The sequence below is a fragment of the Sphaerodactylus townsendi genome, linkage group LG12, assembly GCF_021028975.2.
Source record: "Sphaerodactylus townsendi isolate TG3544 linkage group LG12, MPM_Stown_v2.3, whole genome shotgun sequence".
Taxonomy (NCBI): domain Eukaryota; kingdom Metazoa; phylum Chordata; class Lepidosauria; order Squamata; family Sphaerodactylidae; genus Sphaerodactylus; species Sphaerodactylus townsendi.
The window spans coordinates 53606153-53619664 of NC_059436.1; the positions used below are offsets into that span (position 1 = coordinate 53606153).

At 48.6% G+C, this 13512-nt stretch overlaps 1 protein-coding gene across 1 annotated transcript in view; it reads right to left on the reverse strand.

Annotated features, from left to right (window-relative positions):
• The window catches only part of DBH (dopamine beta-hydroxylase), a 53546-nt gene that overhangs the window by 17931 nt on the left and 22103 nt on the right, over window positions 1–13512 (reverse strand). The window contains exons 5-6 of the mRNA XM_048512971.1: window positions 8818–8920; window positions 1783–1949 (exon numbers count right to left, since the gene is read on the reverse strand). Coding sequence (XP_048368928.1) covers window positions 1783–1949; window positions 8818–8920 — 270 coding nt within the window. The remainder of the gene's footprint in view (window positions 1–1782; window positions 1950–8817; window positions 8921–13512) is intronic.

Here is a 13512-nt window from a genome sequence, read left to right on the forward strand (position 1 = left end):
GCCCACTTTCCAGGAATCAGAGGTCCAGCGGCAGCATCACTGGCTCTCTGCACTGAGAGGACCGTCCCCTTTCTGCCCTACCCGCCCACACCCGGCCTCTGGTCAGAGGCCGCGACTTTGATGTGAGGACTCTCAGCCTCCTTGGCCCCCTTTGCTCTTCCCACATCCCCTTTTTAGTGCTGGAGCCTCAGCCCATTTCAAAGAGACATGGAAACAGACGCTGGCCCTGGTGGTACCGTGTTTCCCCTAAAATAAGACAGTGTCTTATATTAATTTTTGCTCCCAAAGATGCGCTATGTCTTATTTTCAGGGGATGTCTTATTTTTCTGTGTTCTGTTCGTCGGGCATGCTTCCAAACAAAAACTTTGCTACGTCTTACTTTTGGGGGATGCCTTATATTTCACACTTCAGTCTTATTTTCAGGGGATGTCTTATATTCAGGGAAACAGGGTACCAGGAGGTCCCCTTTTAGGATCTGAAACTGCATGGGTGGAACACTCCTGCTCGTTGAGTGGCAGATGGCTCTGCAGGGGGAAGAGCTCCCATTCTGGTAGGCCTCTTTCTTGCCATTCCTGAACATCTGGGTCTGGCTCCTCATTTTGCACAGCATTATTCGAGAATAAAAACCCTTGACAGCAGGGGCTGATTGGTGGTTTTTAGAGAACAGCCCAGTGTTCTGGGGTGTTTAATAAGGCAGTGAATGACGTGCTGTCAGGATGGTGCCTGTCAAGATGTATTCAGCCACCTCTCAGCTGTCAGGCTGCTGCCAAGAGAAATGGCGCAGCTCCCACCCACCCACCCCCCTGCCAGGGAAGGGCGAGGCTTGCCCTGCCTGCTCTGGTGGCATCTGGAGAGGAAGAACAGGGGCTGGGAACAGGCAGCCCCATCTCAGTTCCCATCCTCCTCTGTCCGACAGAGCTGATGATAATGTTGACCTTGCAGTCCACGCCCTGCAGGCAAGATCAGTGACTGAAAACTAGCTGTGCATTTTGGTCACACAAGGAGGAGAAGAAGAAGAAGAAGAGGAAGAGGAAGAGGAAGAGGAAGAAGAAGAAGAGGAGGAGGAGGAGGAGGAGGAGGAGGAGGAGGAGTTTGGATTTATATCCCCCCTTTCTCTCCTGCAGGAGACTCAAAGGGAATAAAACCCGGTTCCTCCAGATTAGATACACGAGCTCTTAACCTCCTACGCCACTGCTGCTCCCTTTTTGCTGCCATTTTATTTATTTATCCCAGTTTTTTTAATATTAATTTTTAAATGGTTCAGGGCAGACTTCAAGGTCCTACTGGGGTCAACAAGATGGCATATAAACTGAACCAGGGGGGAAAAACCCCCTCAGACATAGGAGAAATAAAATGACAGGCATTCCAAGCGGACAAACTCACCAGTGGCCTCTCATTTTACACACCCACTCCCTACACCAGTGGTGGTACATCTGTGGCAGGATCCAGAGGCAGGGATTAATACTCTTATCAGCCCCTGCCAGCATGGCCAATTGGCTATGCTGACAGGGGCTGATGGGAATTGTAGTCCATAACATCTGGAGTGCCAAAGGTTCGCCACCACGGCCCTACACCCATCCCGGGGCTCCCTGGAGATGGCTCCTCATGGCCATCTGCTGGCCACTGCCATCCATTGTCAGAACTGAGCTGTGGACCACCCGACCCCCACCCGACCCCCATGGGGGGTGGCAGTTACTGAAGAGACAACATGCCCATGGTGGGGGTGGAGGGGGGGCTGGCAGAGCCAATGACAGGTGTTTCCCTTCTGCTGACTGTACTCACCATCTGTGTGCATTTATCAGTGCAATACCCTGTCAAGTAGAAATGGCTTTCGCCAGGTGGGATCGCCATCACTGGAGTGTACACCAAGCCCAGTTCCATAATCCCGGCATCGTGAGGGCGGAGAGAGGCTGTGTAATAGAGGCGAATCCCTGAAGAATCATGGCGGCCTGGGAAACAAACAGATACATGTAGAGGGGCTGCATGTCCCTTTCCAGGGCCAAACTGGACCATGCTGCCTCCATTTCATTCTTCACAGGTATGTCCATGGATAACATTACGGTCATAGACCAGCATAAGGTAAATAAACTTAAAAGGATAAAATATATTAAAAATGTAAATATGTATCTAAAAGAATCCACTGACTGAAGAAAACTGGGAACATAAAAAGGCATGGGAACATAAAGGGGATAGGAGAAGAAGAAGAAGAAGAAGAAGAAGAAGAAGAAGAAGAAGAAGAAGAAGAAGAAGAAGAAGAAGAAGAAGAAGAAGAAGAAGAAGAAGAAGAAGAAGAAGAAGAAGAGGAGGAGGAGGAGGAGGAGGAGGAGGAAGGAGGAGGAGGAGGAGGAGGAGGAGGAGGAGGAGGAGGAGTTTGGATTTATATTCCCCCTTTCTCTCCTGCAGGAGACTCAAAGGAGCTTACAATCTCCTCGCCCTTCCCCCCTCACAACAAACACCCTGTGAGGTGGGTGAGGCTGAGAGAGCTCCGAGAAGCTGTGACTAGCCCAAGGTCACCCAGCTGGTGTGTGTGGGAGTGTACAGGCTAAACTGAATTCCTCAGATAAGCCTCCACAACTCAAGCGACAGAGCTGGGAATCAAACCCGGTTCCTCCAGATCAGAGTGACACCTGCTCTTAGCCACTGCTCTTAGCCACTATGCTACTACGCCACTGCGTACTGCTCTTAGCCACTACGCCACTATGCCAGAGCATAGATATTAAAAGGAAACAAAGCATAATGGGACAGTAAAATTTGCAGATAAAAGACTGCAACTATTGGATCAGTGCACTCCTGTAAGTCAACCTTAGTATTTATTAAGCCTATTTTTATAGAACAGACTATCCTGTGATGTACTTCAAGTGCGGCTGCACAAAACCTGGATTCACTGAATGTTATATCAGGGTTGGTATCTTTAAGCAGCAGAGAAATATAAAATTGTCCCATGTGACCTGGAAATCTACACAGAAGTAGCAAAGTAAAACTAGTACATATATAATTTGTAGTGTTGACATTGGAAAAATCTGGGGAAATTTGGTGGGAGCCAAACCTGGGTGGTATCATCAGGAGAGTCTCCCAACAAATCCCTGAAATGTTGGTGATGCCAGCTAGTCTAAAAACTGCGCCCCCTGCAGGCCAGAAACTGAAAAAACACTAAAAAATACAGAAAAACCACAAATGGGGGCAGAGCTTCAGACATATAATGGGGGGGGGGTTAAACCCAAGAACCCCCCATACCTACGTCCTTGGCTCCACCCCAAATCTCCAGGGATTTCAAAACTCAGAGTTGGCAATCCCAGCAGCCTTTCCTCCCAGGCTCCACCATTCATTTTGCTCTTTCTCTTCTTCCTAAATTCTAGTTGCCACCACTGTGCTACTCAGCTCCATATGTGGTTGTTTCCTCCCCCCACCCCTCCCCCCACTTCACCCAGACCCTTGGCATAAGCAGGAGTTCGGTTTGCATGAGTCACTCAGTTCTCTGAAGCACCACTTGCCTGCCAGACCAAAGTGGGAAAGCATTGCTCACACCCATTGACTGGCAGGCAGGGGGAACAGAAGGAGAGATTCAGGATCCTCCCATAGGAGGCAAACTGAAAGGGGGGAAAGGCAGAGAAAGTTACACTAAGTCTCCCACCACATCCTGTATGACATAGGTGTCAAACTCGCGGCCCTCCAGATGCTATGGACTACAGTTCCCATCATCCCCTGCCAGCATCAGGGGTTTGACACCCTGTGCTGTATGATAATAATCTACCAACTTGGGCACTGGAAGGGAGCACTCAGAAAAAGAGAGGTAAACCACACTAGATCTCCCTCCCCATGATAAGCACAGCAAGATGCCTGTAGAGTAGAGGCTGTGGCTCACTGGCAGAGCATCTGCTTGGCAAGTAAGGCCACAGGTTCAATCCCTGGCATCGCCAGTTAAAAGGACCGGCTTGTTCTTAGCTGTCTGAAATGTAGCTAGCACAAGTGATCGGGTGGGTGGGCGGGCGGGGGGGGGGAAGAGGTACAATCCCTGATAATTTCATTGTTGGGGAATTGTTTCCCTATTTGGGTAATAAGCAGAGTGAGAGGAAAGACCAGGAGACTTTTGCTGTGATTATAAAAAGAAACTTTACTTAACTAAATGAGGGTAGGGTATACATGGAATGAACATAACAAATCCTTACTATTCTAGTACAAACTTAGTTGCAGAACTTAGGCACATGTGAGCCCACATGTGGCCTAGGCCTTCACCTCTTAAGGTGAATCCATCTTACAGGTAGCAAAGAAAAACTTCGTGTGTGTGTGAGACAAAGAAAACATAGTTAACTTTATAACCTCTGACCTACGTGCTCTGCCTCACATCAGCAATGTCGGATTAACTGCCCAATGACTAATCAATGAATAGATAGCAAGACACTGACCTCACTAGCTAATTAACCTGCACACAGTTAACCCCTTGTTGTCAGGATTGTGACAGACACTTGCAAATCCTAACATTCATCACATCTGGGTAGGATGAAATTGCATGTGGGAAAGTGTTCCCCCTCGAAACCAATGGAAACGGCTGCCGGAGCGGTTGCACTTTGATATTACAGCAGCTGAACTGAGTTTGTTTTTTTAAAGAACTGATACTGCTTTTTTATTTTTTGAACATTTCTATTTTTAAGTGGAATCTGGGACTTGTTTGGTTTTTTAAAACAACAACAACAACATCTGAGTTGGGTTTGAAAGAGAGAAAGAAAGGCACATTACAAACCCAAGTTGGAGATTTCAGGATTCTGCAATGTGTACACTTCACCGGGTAACGTAACATCTTTTTTTTTTTGGCCCAAGGCTGTAATTAGCAGCAGCTCCTCGAGGAAGAGGCTGCTCTGGCGCACTCTGAGTCAGCCTGAAATGTCACTGCAGCATAATGGCCCCTCTGGGTACCAATATTCTGCAAACTGATAGGGCCTGGGAAGGACAGCAACCTGAAAGGCAGCGACAGTCAGAAGCACCTTCCTCCCGCTTCAGAACACAATGCACACACACACACACAAACATCCTTGGCCATTTCCCCACTTTTAAAATGACATCCGTTTCGTCTGGTCCAAGACCTTTTTAGCGCAAGGGTCGTGTTCCCCGGGCTTCCCCACTGCCCCGCGCCCTGCACGGGGTCATCAAAAGGCGCCGTTTTGAGCAGCACCAGAATGACCCGCGCTGAGGGGGCGCAAGAGCAGCAGAGTCGGGGCGGCTGCGTTGTAGCCGCCCCTGTAGTGGGGAGTGCAGTGGGACCCCGCGCTACTCGGCGAGAGTAGCGCACAGCAAACAGTGAGTGGGGAAAGGGCCCTTGACAAAGTATAATTGGCTTTCATGGCTAGACTCAACTGGTTGTGGTGGGTTTTCCGGGCTGTGCGGCTGTTGTCTGGTAGATCTAACGTTTTGCCTGCATCTGTGGCTGGCATCTTCAGAGGTGTATCACAGAGAGAAGTGTCCCGTAGCACACTTGTCCTGTAGCACACTTCTCTCTTTGATACACCTCTGAAGATGCCAGCCAAAGATGCAGGTGAAATGTTAGGAACAAGGTCTACCAGACCACGGCCACAAAGCCTGGAAAGCCCACAACCATCCTTGACAAATCCTGAGAAGTTCTCTTCCACAGGCTCCATCAAAGTGCCTGAGACTTGAGGAGTGCCCCTTTCTTCCCACAGATAGGCAAAGAAGCACCTGTAGAATTTCTCCTCTACTCCTCATGGTACAATTGCGCCCCCGCCCCTAACCCTTAAGCCAGTAGCTGAAGCTGCCTGTGTAACCCCCATGCTCAGAATGGGTTGACCCAGAAAGGGGTGGAGACCCAAAGCAGGAGAAGGCTGCAGAACTCATGTAGTTGGAGGAGACAAGGCTACCAGACTTGGACCTTGGTTGTATAAGCCCTTAACACCTTGTTAAGGTAACTGCAATATTGTTGGGAACTACTGGGAAGGTAGTTGTTTATTTTTGCTATGTTGTAAATGTTGGAGTTTATTGTTTCAGGGCTTCTTTTTGTGGTTGTAATGGGTGAGAGTTCTCCTGGAAACCTTCATCATGCTGAATCCTGTTCACCAAGCCCTTGGAGTCTTCAGGAGCCAACCCACTTGCAAAGAAGAATTGGACTTGGCAGTATCAACAGACTGTAACTAGAAGGACTTGAAAATGCAACCTGAACAGGACCTTGAAGTGTGATACTAAATGTTGATGTTTGATGTTGTATGTTAAGAAAGTAAACCATTTTGTTTTTAAAATTTGTTGTTGCAAACTCATTCCAAGTTCTGCCCCACAGAACCCACAGATAGAGGTTACAAAGGCATGAAAGCACCCCTTATTGTTTCCATGGGCTCCAATAGCTGCCTGAATGGGTAAAGGGCCCACACACCTGTGAATGAGGAAAAGGCAAACGGGTTCCTTTATAACAACTGCAACTTTTTATACATATTCTGTGCAGAATCCACCAATGTGTGCGGCACTGTGCGGTCTGAGAACTTTTCTTGGAATCCTGGGCCACAAGGTACCCTGGGAATGGTCCCCTCAGATTGCTCTTGGCATCTCTCATGATACCCCCACCCCTCACTGCATCCTTTTGCTTGTTCCTGCAGTTGGGAATACTCTGAACAGGTGAAGGAGCAGTGCTCTAAATCTGATTTCTTGAGGCTTTCTAACTCTTTTTAAGTCTGTCTCCAGGCTGGGCATAACAAAATGGGTAAGAACAGCCAGGGAGGTGCTATCAGTTAAACTGAAAGCACCAACCCCCATTATTTATAGCCAAGCTGCTTCCCAACACTTTGTGTGAAAACAATATGGGGCGATTTTCCAAAAATATTCTTGGAAAGTCAAGGAACCGGCAGTTTCAAATCTATGTAAGTGCCGTTCTTCTGTGTTTCCTTGTTCTCTTTTCAAAGACGTGGCTCTGCCAAAAAGTGGCCAAACAGAGAGTCCCAGCAGCACCTGGCTGGTGGTTTGGAAAGGTGCCACCCGGTCTCCGCCACCGCGAGCATTTCTGTGCTCTAGCAGCCAAAGGAATGGGGAGGATGCAGTCTCTTTGGGGGATGTGTGGGAAGACCCCACTGTTAGCTAAGGACCCTGCTCACAGGGGATGAGAGAAATTTTATCTCAGTCCAGAGGATGCTAACTTCTCTGGAAATACTAACAACTGCCTGGCAGTCAGAAATTCAACTGGTGAAGGCTCACCCCACCCCCACGCCTTTCCCATTGCTGGAAAGTTTCACCTCCTGGATTCTATGAGCGTAGGAGTCTTCCTGGAGAAAAATATGGCCGCTAGACTTCGGCATTACGTGCCTGCTAGCTTCTCCTTTCCTTGGAAATCTTTCAGAAGAGCTCCACAGCAAGGACCTTTCCTGACTTCCTTTAATGTGAAGCTTTCCACTTTTTTACCTCTTCATTGCCCAGCAAGAAACAGGCAAAAGCCTCTGTCCTTGGCCACTACACGACCTTCCTGTGTCCCTCTGAAGCTCCATTAAGCCCCCCAGCCCTCCCCCATGTCCTTGAAAGCTCCACATCCCCTTGGTCCACAATCAAACAAGACATCTAGACCAGAGGACCAGGGGCCCCTGACACTTACTAACAGCTTTCCTGGCATCCACCAAGTGTTTTTAGAAAGTGGCCAGGTCAGGTGGGGTTTTATCCAGCAAAGTTTCTGATTGGCCACCGGAGATTTGATTGGCTTTGCAGATTTCTAAAAAACATTGCTCTGGCCACCTGAGCATGGCAGTCTTCACTGGCAGGCCCTGTCTCCCATTGCAGCCATTTTCTAGCTGTGATTACTGTTGGATTTTACAGCCTTGCTTGCATGCAGCAACAGGGAATTCTGGGAGATCTCTACGAACGTTCTAAAGGTGACAGTTGGAAACAGTTGCTCCCTGACTCTTGCTGAGGAAAGATGTGTTCTGTTTAACCAAAAAGGCTCTGACGGAAATGTCTAATACTGTAGGCTATGCTTGAAATTGTAACCAAACAATGAACTGTGAATGTATTGATGTATAAAGGATACTTTGCGTATATAGTGTGTTTCTTTCTCAGTTTAAGTAAAGCTCTCTTATGTTGAATGATTTCTGAGGGGAAAAAGGCTGGTCTTTAGCTACATAACTGTTCCTATGATAAAGCGATGCACAAAGCTACATTCTGCTCATTACTCTGCTAACAGGGGCCGTTTCCCCACTCACCTTTTGAAACGCGCTACTCGCAGCAAGTAACGCGGGGTCCAGCCGCACTCCCCACTACAGCAGCGGCGACAATGCAGCTGCTCCGAATCTGCCACTCTCCTACCCCCTCAGTGCGTGTCATATCTGCTCCTGGACGGAACAGCGCCTTTTGGAAAACCCCACGCAGAGCGCGGGGCAGTGCGGAAGCCTGGGGGGGACTCTGGGTTTGAGTTTCCCGCCCCTGGTAGTGACTTGGAGTCTTTTGCCCAACAAGGAAGCAGTGGGTTGTGGGCAAGCGCAGAGCCTTTTTTTAAATTTCAGGGAACAGAGATCCATGTGTATTTGACCCTACGTTGCAACGTTGCAGTATCACCTGTTGCCCTTCAATTACCACATTGTCTCAGAATTCTGGGGGTGACCGCAGGCTCACAAAGGTGGCGGGCTTCAGGTCTACACGTGCCAGACCTGGGCATTGCCTCACCAAGCAGCCCAGGCTGCATCTTCTTGGTAACAATCAGTCCTGTCTTGCCACTGGCTGCCCCATCCCTGTAGTGTTCTCATCCCTAGCCGCAGCCCCCTTTGCTCAGATACATCCCTTGTCTTTGCTTCCGTCTTGGTTCGGCAAAATGTCAGCGCTGTTGCGGAGACAGATCTTGCTTACCTTTGAGCTCCAGGGGATTGTGGTAGTGAACCTCCAGGCGAAGAAATCTGGACGAACCTGGACCACCAAACGCAAGTCCCGCATCTTCCGGATAGTAAAATGCCTGTAAGGAGAAAGCGAACGGAATAGTTGGCCAAATCTGTCTTGCTCCCAGAAGTCTCAATTCAGGCCCTGAAGAGAGAGCAGCAGGGGGTCTGTGCATAGCCGTTCCCCCTTCCCAAAGATCAGTTCCCCCACCGTCTCCCTTCCCTGGCAACATTATTATTATTATTATTATTATTATTATTATTATTATTATTATTATTATTATTATTATTATTATTATTATTATTATTATTATTATTATTATTATTATTACTACTATTACTATTACTATTACTATTACTATTACTATTACTATTACTATTACTACTACTACTACTATTATTATTATTATTATTATTATTATTATTATTATTATTATTATTATTATTATTATTATTATTATTTGTTTAATTTAATATACCGCCCTATCCCCGAAGGGCTCAGGGCGGTGTGCAGCATAAAAACATCATACATAAAATCGTCACAAAATTATTACCATAAATACAATTAAAACAACAGTTAATTCCTAACACAGCATCCCACGAAACCCTTGCTTAAACCCTCCCCAGAAATATATATATAATGGGTCCCAATAGTATGAGGGACCCATATGGGACAAAGAGGAGGGGCAGGGGCAGGGGGCTGGTCTCTCCAAAGGCCCGGTGGAACAACTCGGTCTTGCAGGCCCTGCGGAACTCTCCAAGGTCCTGCAGGGCCCGGACAGCTGGAGGAAGAGTGTTCCACCAGGCCGGGGCCAGAGCTGTAAAGGCCCTGGCCCGAGTAGAGGCCAACCGCGTCATTGGGGGGCCAGAGACTTCCAGTAAGTTGGCCTCTGCCGAGCACAGAGGTTGAACCGGGACATATGGGGTTCAGCAATTCAGACCCCAGAATTAATCAGGCAAACTGTGAACAACTCAAGCTCCTCATGCAATCCACTCACTATCCCAGGGCCCCATATGAGCTTTCTGTCACCTTGCCAGGAACATCTTCCAGAAGATTATGGGACTATATGAGATTCCCAGGGTGGTACCTATGGGCACCAGGGTGCCACTGATCCCTTTCTTGGTGCCTGCCAAGTGTTATTAGATAGTGGGAGGTGTGCCCAGGTGGGGCTTTTGCCCAGTAAAGATTTTACTTGCCCACTGGGAACTCTGATTGTACAGATTTTTTTAAAATGTTGCTTCGGCAGCAGCTGCCAGCACAGCATAAGATCATCACTGCGATATTGAAGGTGAGCTGCGGTGGTCATTTTGCGGCTGCCGTGTCAGGATTATAAAGATGCCCATGGGCTTAACGGTTGGGGGGCCCTGGGCTACAGACCAGCACGCAGCTTCCTGAAGCAGTGGGGTTGGGGTTAATCATCAGGTCTCACCCAAAGCTGAGCTCTCCAGCTCACAGGAGCAGCTTCTCTGCTGCCCTTGGAGATGTTCGGGGTCTAACGTTATCTGAAACCCTGGCCTAGTTCTCTCACCAGCACTTTTTCCCCGTGCTGAGCTAACAGCCCTTGGAGAGGCACTATTTAAGCTGTGGAGGAAGAAGGAAAGGGTTAAACACTCCCTTCTAGCAGTCTCCCATTCCCAGTCTTCAAGGGCTCTGCTCATTGCTTTTTTAAAAACTGCAAATGACACTGATCTTGCCCCATCTGTAGTTGGACCTGGCAGCCATTGCTCCGTGCTGCAAAAACAACCCCCCTGCCTCTGGAAAAATGAGCATTCCATGAAATAAAAGCCCACACCTGCAATTCTGGAGAGGCCCATCCAGTGGTGGGATCCAAAAATTTTAGTAACAGGTTCCCATGGTGGTGGGATTCAAAGTGGCGTAGCGCCAATGGGGCTGGGCGGGGCACGACGGGGGCATGGCTGGGCATTCCAGGGGCAGGGCATTCCTGGGCGGGGCTGTGGCAAGGATGCAGCCGCTGCGCCGGTCCTTGGGCAGAAAACAAATGCACGCAGGTGCAGGCTGCCACGCACGCTGGTGCACCTCCTGCTAGACTGCTTCAAATTCTGCGCACTACTGCTGAGAGGAGGGGCATAACTAAGGCAAAAACCACGTGGCAAAATCACCAATTAGTAACCCCCTCTCAGCACACACAAATAATTAGTCACCTACTCTCGGGAACCTGTGAGAACCTGCTGGATCTCACCTCTGGGCCCATCCCAGCTGCAGGCAGACCACCCCACTGAAGGCCAAACTAGGGGCAAGGGCAATGGCCATGCTGGTCTCCCCATGTTTAAATCTTAATAACCAAAGTGGCAGTGTGGAGTGCTAGTTACAGTGTCAGATTAGGGTTCGGGACATCCAGAGCGGAATTCCCCCTCTGCCATGACAGCTTGGTCAGTGACCTTGGGCCAATCACGCGCTCACAGAGTGGTGAGGACGAAATAGAGAAGAGAGCAGTATCGTAAGGAGGGGGGGGGTACAAGGGTGCTGGAGCTCTGGGCACCATTTCAGTGGGTCATGTTGGGGGCGGGCTCAGCCAGCCAGCCAGCCAGCCCCTCCTTCCCAGCCTGAAAGCAACTGCACCCCGCCCCTCAAATTCACATGGCGTTTGGGGGCAGGCACACACTTGAGCATTGAACCTTGCCTGAGTTCAACTGGGCTCACCCGTCCCAAACTCCACATGGAACTCGAGGGTAGGGCGAGTCTGTTCAACATTGGCCTTGACTTAGCTTGAAGCCTGCAGTTTAAAGGCCAACCCAGCCAGGCTGAGCTCAGAGTCGATCTGATAACTTGGTTTGACCAGCTCCAGCATTATATTGTTGGCTCTACCACCCCCCCCCCCCCCCCCGCACCCCCAGCTCCACCTTCAGTCAGGGGCAGACCTAGCAGTATAAAGCTGGAGCCTTAAAGGGTAGGTTCAGCCATTTAGATAAATCCACAAGGTTATGCAGTTGCAAACTTAAAGTGGTTGAAACCCTGACTCACCAACTCTTGCACTGCACCAGATTTGATAACATCAGATCTAAATATACCAACTTACATTTTTTTTTCTTCCAATCTGGGCTGCCTGATCTGACTAGGTGATCTCTATGGTTAAACAACTCGGACCCCGGTCTTTGTGAAGAGATCGCCAATTTCATTGCGGAGATAGCTGAGAGTTCCCAGTAGAACGTATTTGTTGTGCTCCCTGTGGGGCCTTTTATCTATCATGTATCCATGCAATTGTTCCTGATTTATGTAACTTTTTCTGACTATGCCAATAAAGGCTTATGTATGTATGTATAAAGCTGGAGCCAAGACTAGAAATTCTGAGGCCACCCAAGGCTAAGAAGCATGGACTGCATATATAGAGACACAAGGCAATGAGCTAACTGGTATATGAAAATACTTTGAGTATAAAGACAATAGACGGCCCTTTACGGCCCTGGCTCCAGCCTGGTGGAACACTCTCCCACCATCTGTCCGGGCCCTGCGGGATCTTGGAGAGTTCCGCAGGGCCTGTAAGACCGAATTGTTCCACCGGGCCTTTGGGGAAGCCGGCCGTTGATGGTGTGCGCCCTTCCTGTGTTCTCCCTTTACCATCTTGGGAGCCTATAACATCTATACCGCCTCCTCTCCGGGAGGGGTCTTTTATCTACTGATAGTTTATATTGGACGTCATGTGACTTGCATGGAACGCTGTAATTTTTATGTAACTTATGTATTTATTGATTGATTGATTTTAAATGTAACTGATATTGCTGTATTGTTTATGACGCTTGTTGTCCACCGCCCAGAGCCCTTAGGGGATGGGGCGGTCTACAAATATAATAATAAATAAATAAATAAATAAATAAATAAGTCATACACCATCCATAAAGATATATTGTGATTATATTGTAAGTAATATGCAACTGGATATAGATTTAATAACAAATCGAACAATGAGGGCACTTGAGCAACCTAAGAAGCGTAATGGGACAGTACTTAGTAACAAATTCTCATCGACGTTGTATAAGATCTCATAAACATTGTACATACGGCAAGAAACCTGTAACATTCACAGTTCGTTCCAATAAATTGCAAGAGTCAGTATCACCAATGTTCAATGAGTGTCTCTATATATACAGTCCATGCTTCTTAGGTTTGGCTGGCCTCAGAGTTTCTAGTCTTGGTTTGACTGTATACAGTGGTGAGATCCAAAAATTTTAGTAACAGGTTCCCCTGGTGGTGGGATTCAAATTGTGGCGTAGCGCCAATGGGGCTGGGCGGGGCACGACGGGGGCATGGCCGGGCATTCCGGGGGCAGGGCATTGCTGGGCAGGGCTGTGGCAAGGACGCAGCCGCTGCGCCGGTCCTTGGGCGGGAAACAAATGCACGCAGGCGCAGGCTGCCATGCACGCCGGTGCACCTCCTGCTAGACTGCTTCAAGTTCTGCGCGCTACTGCTGAGAGGAGGGGCGTAACGAAGGCAAAAATCACGTGGCAAAACCACCAATTAGTAACCCCCTCTCGGCACACACAAATAATTAGTAACCTACTCTCAGGAACCTGTGAGAACCTGCTGGATCCCACCTCTGACTGTATATATTTGCTGATCTGTTAAATAAAGCTGGAGCCAGTCAGACCCGGCATTCTGTTCGTTGCTGGACTCAGCCTGGCTGAGTTGAGCTTTGACCCTGCAGTTTAGAGC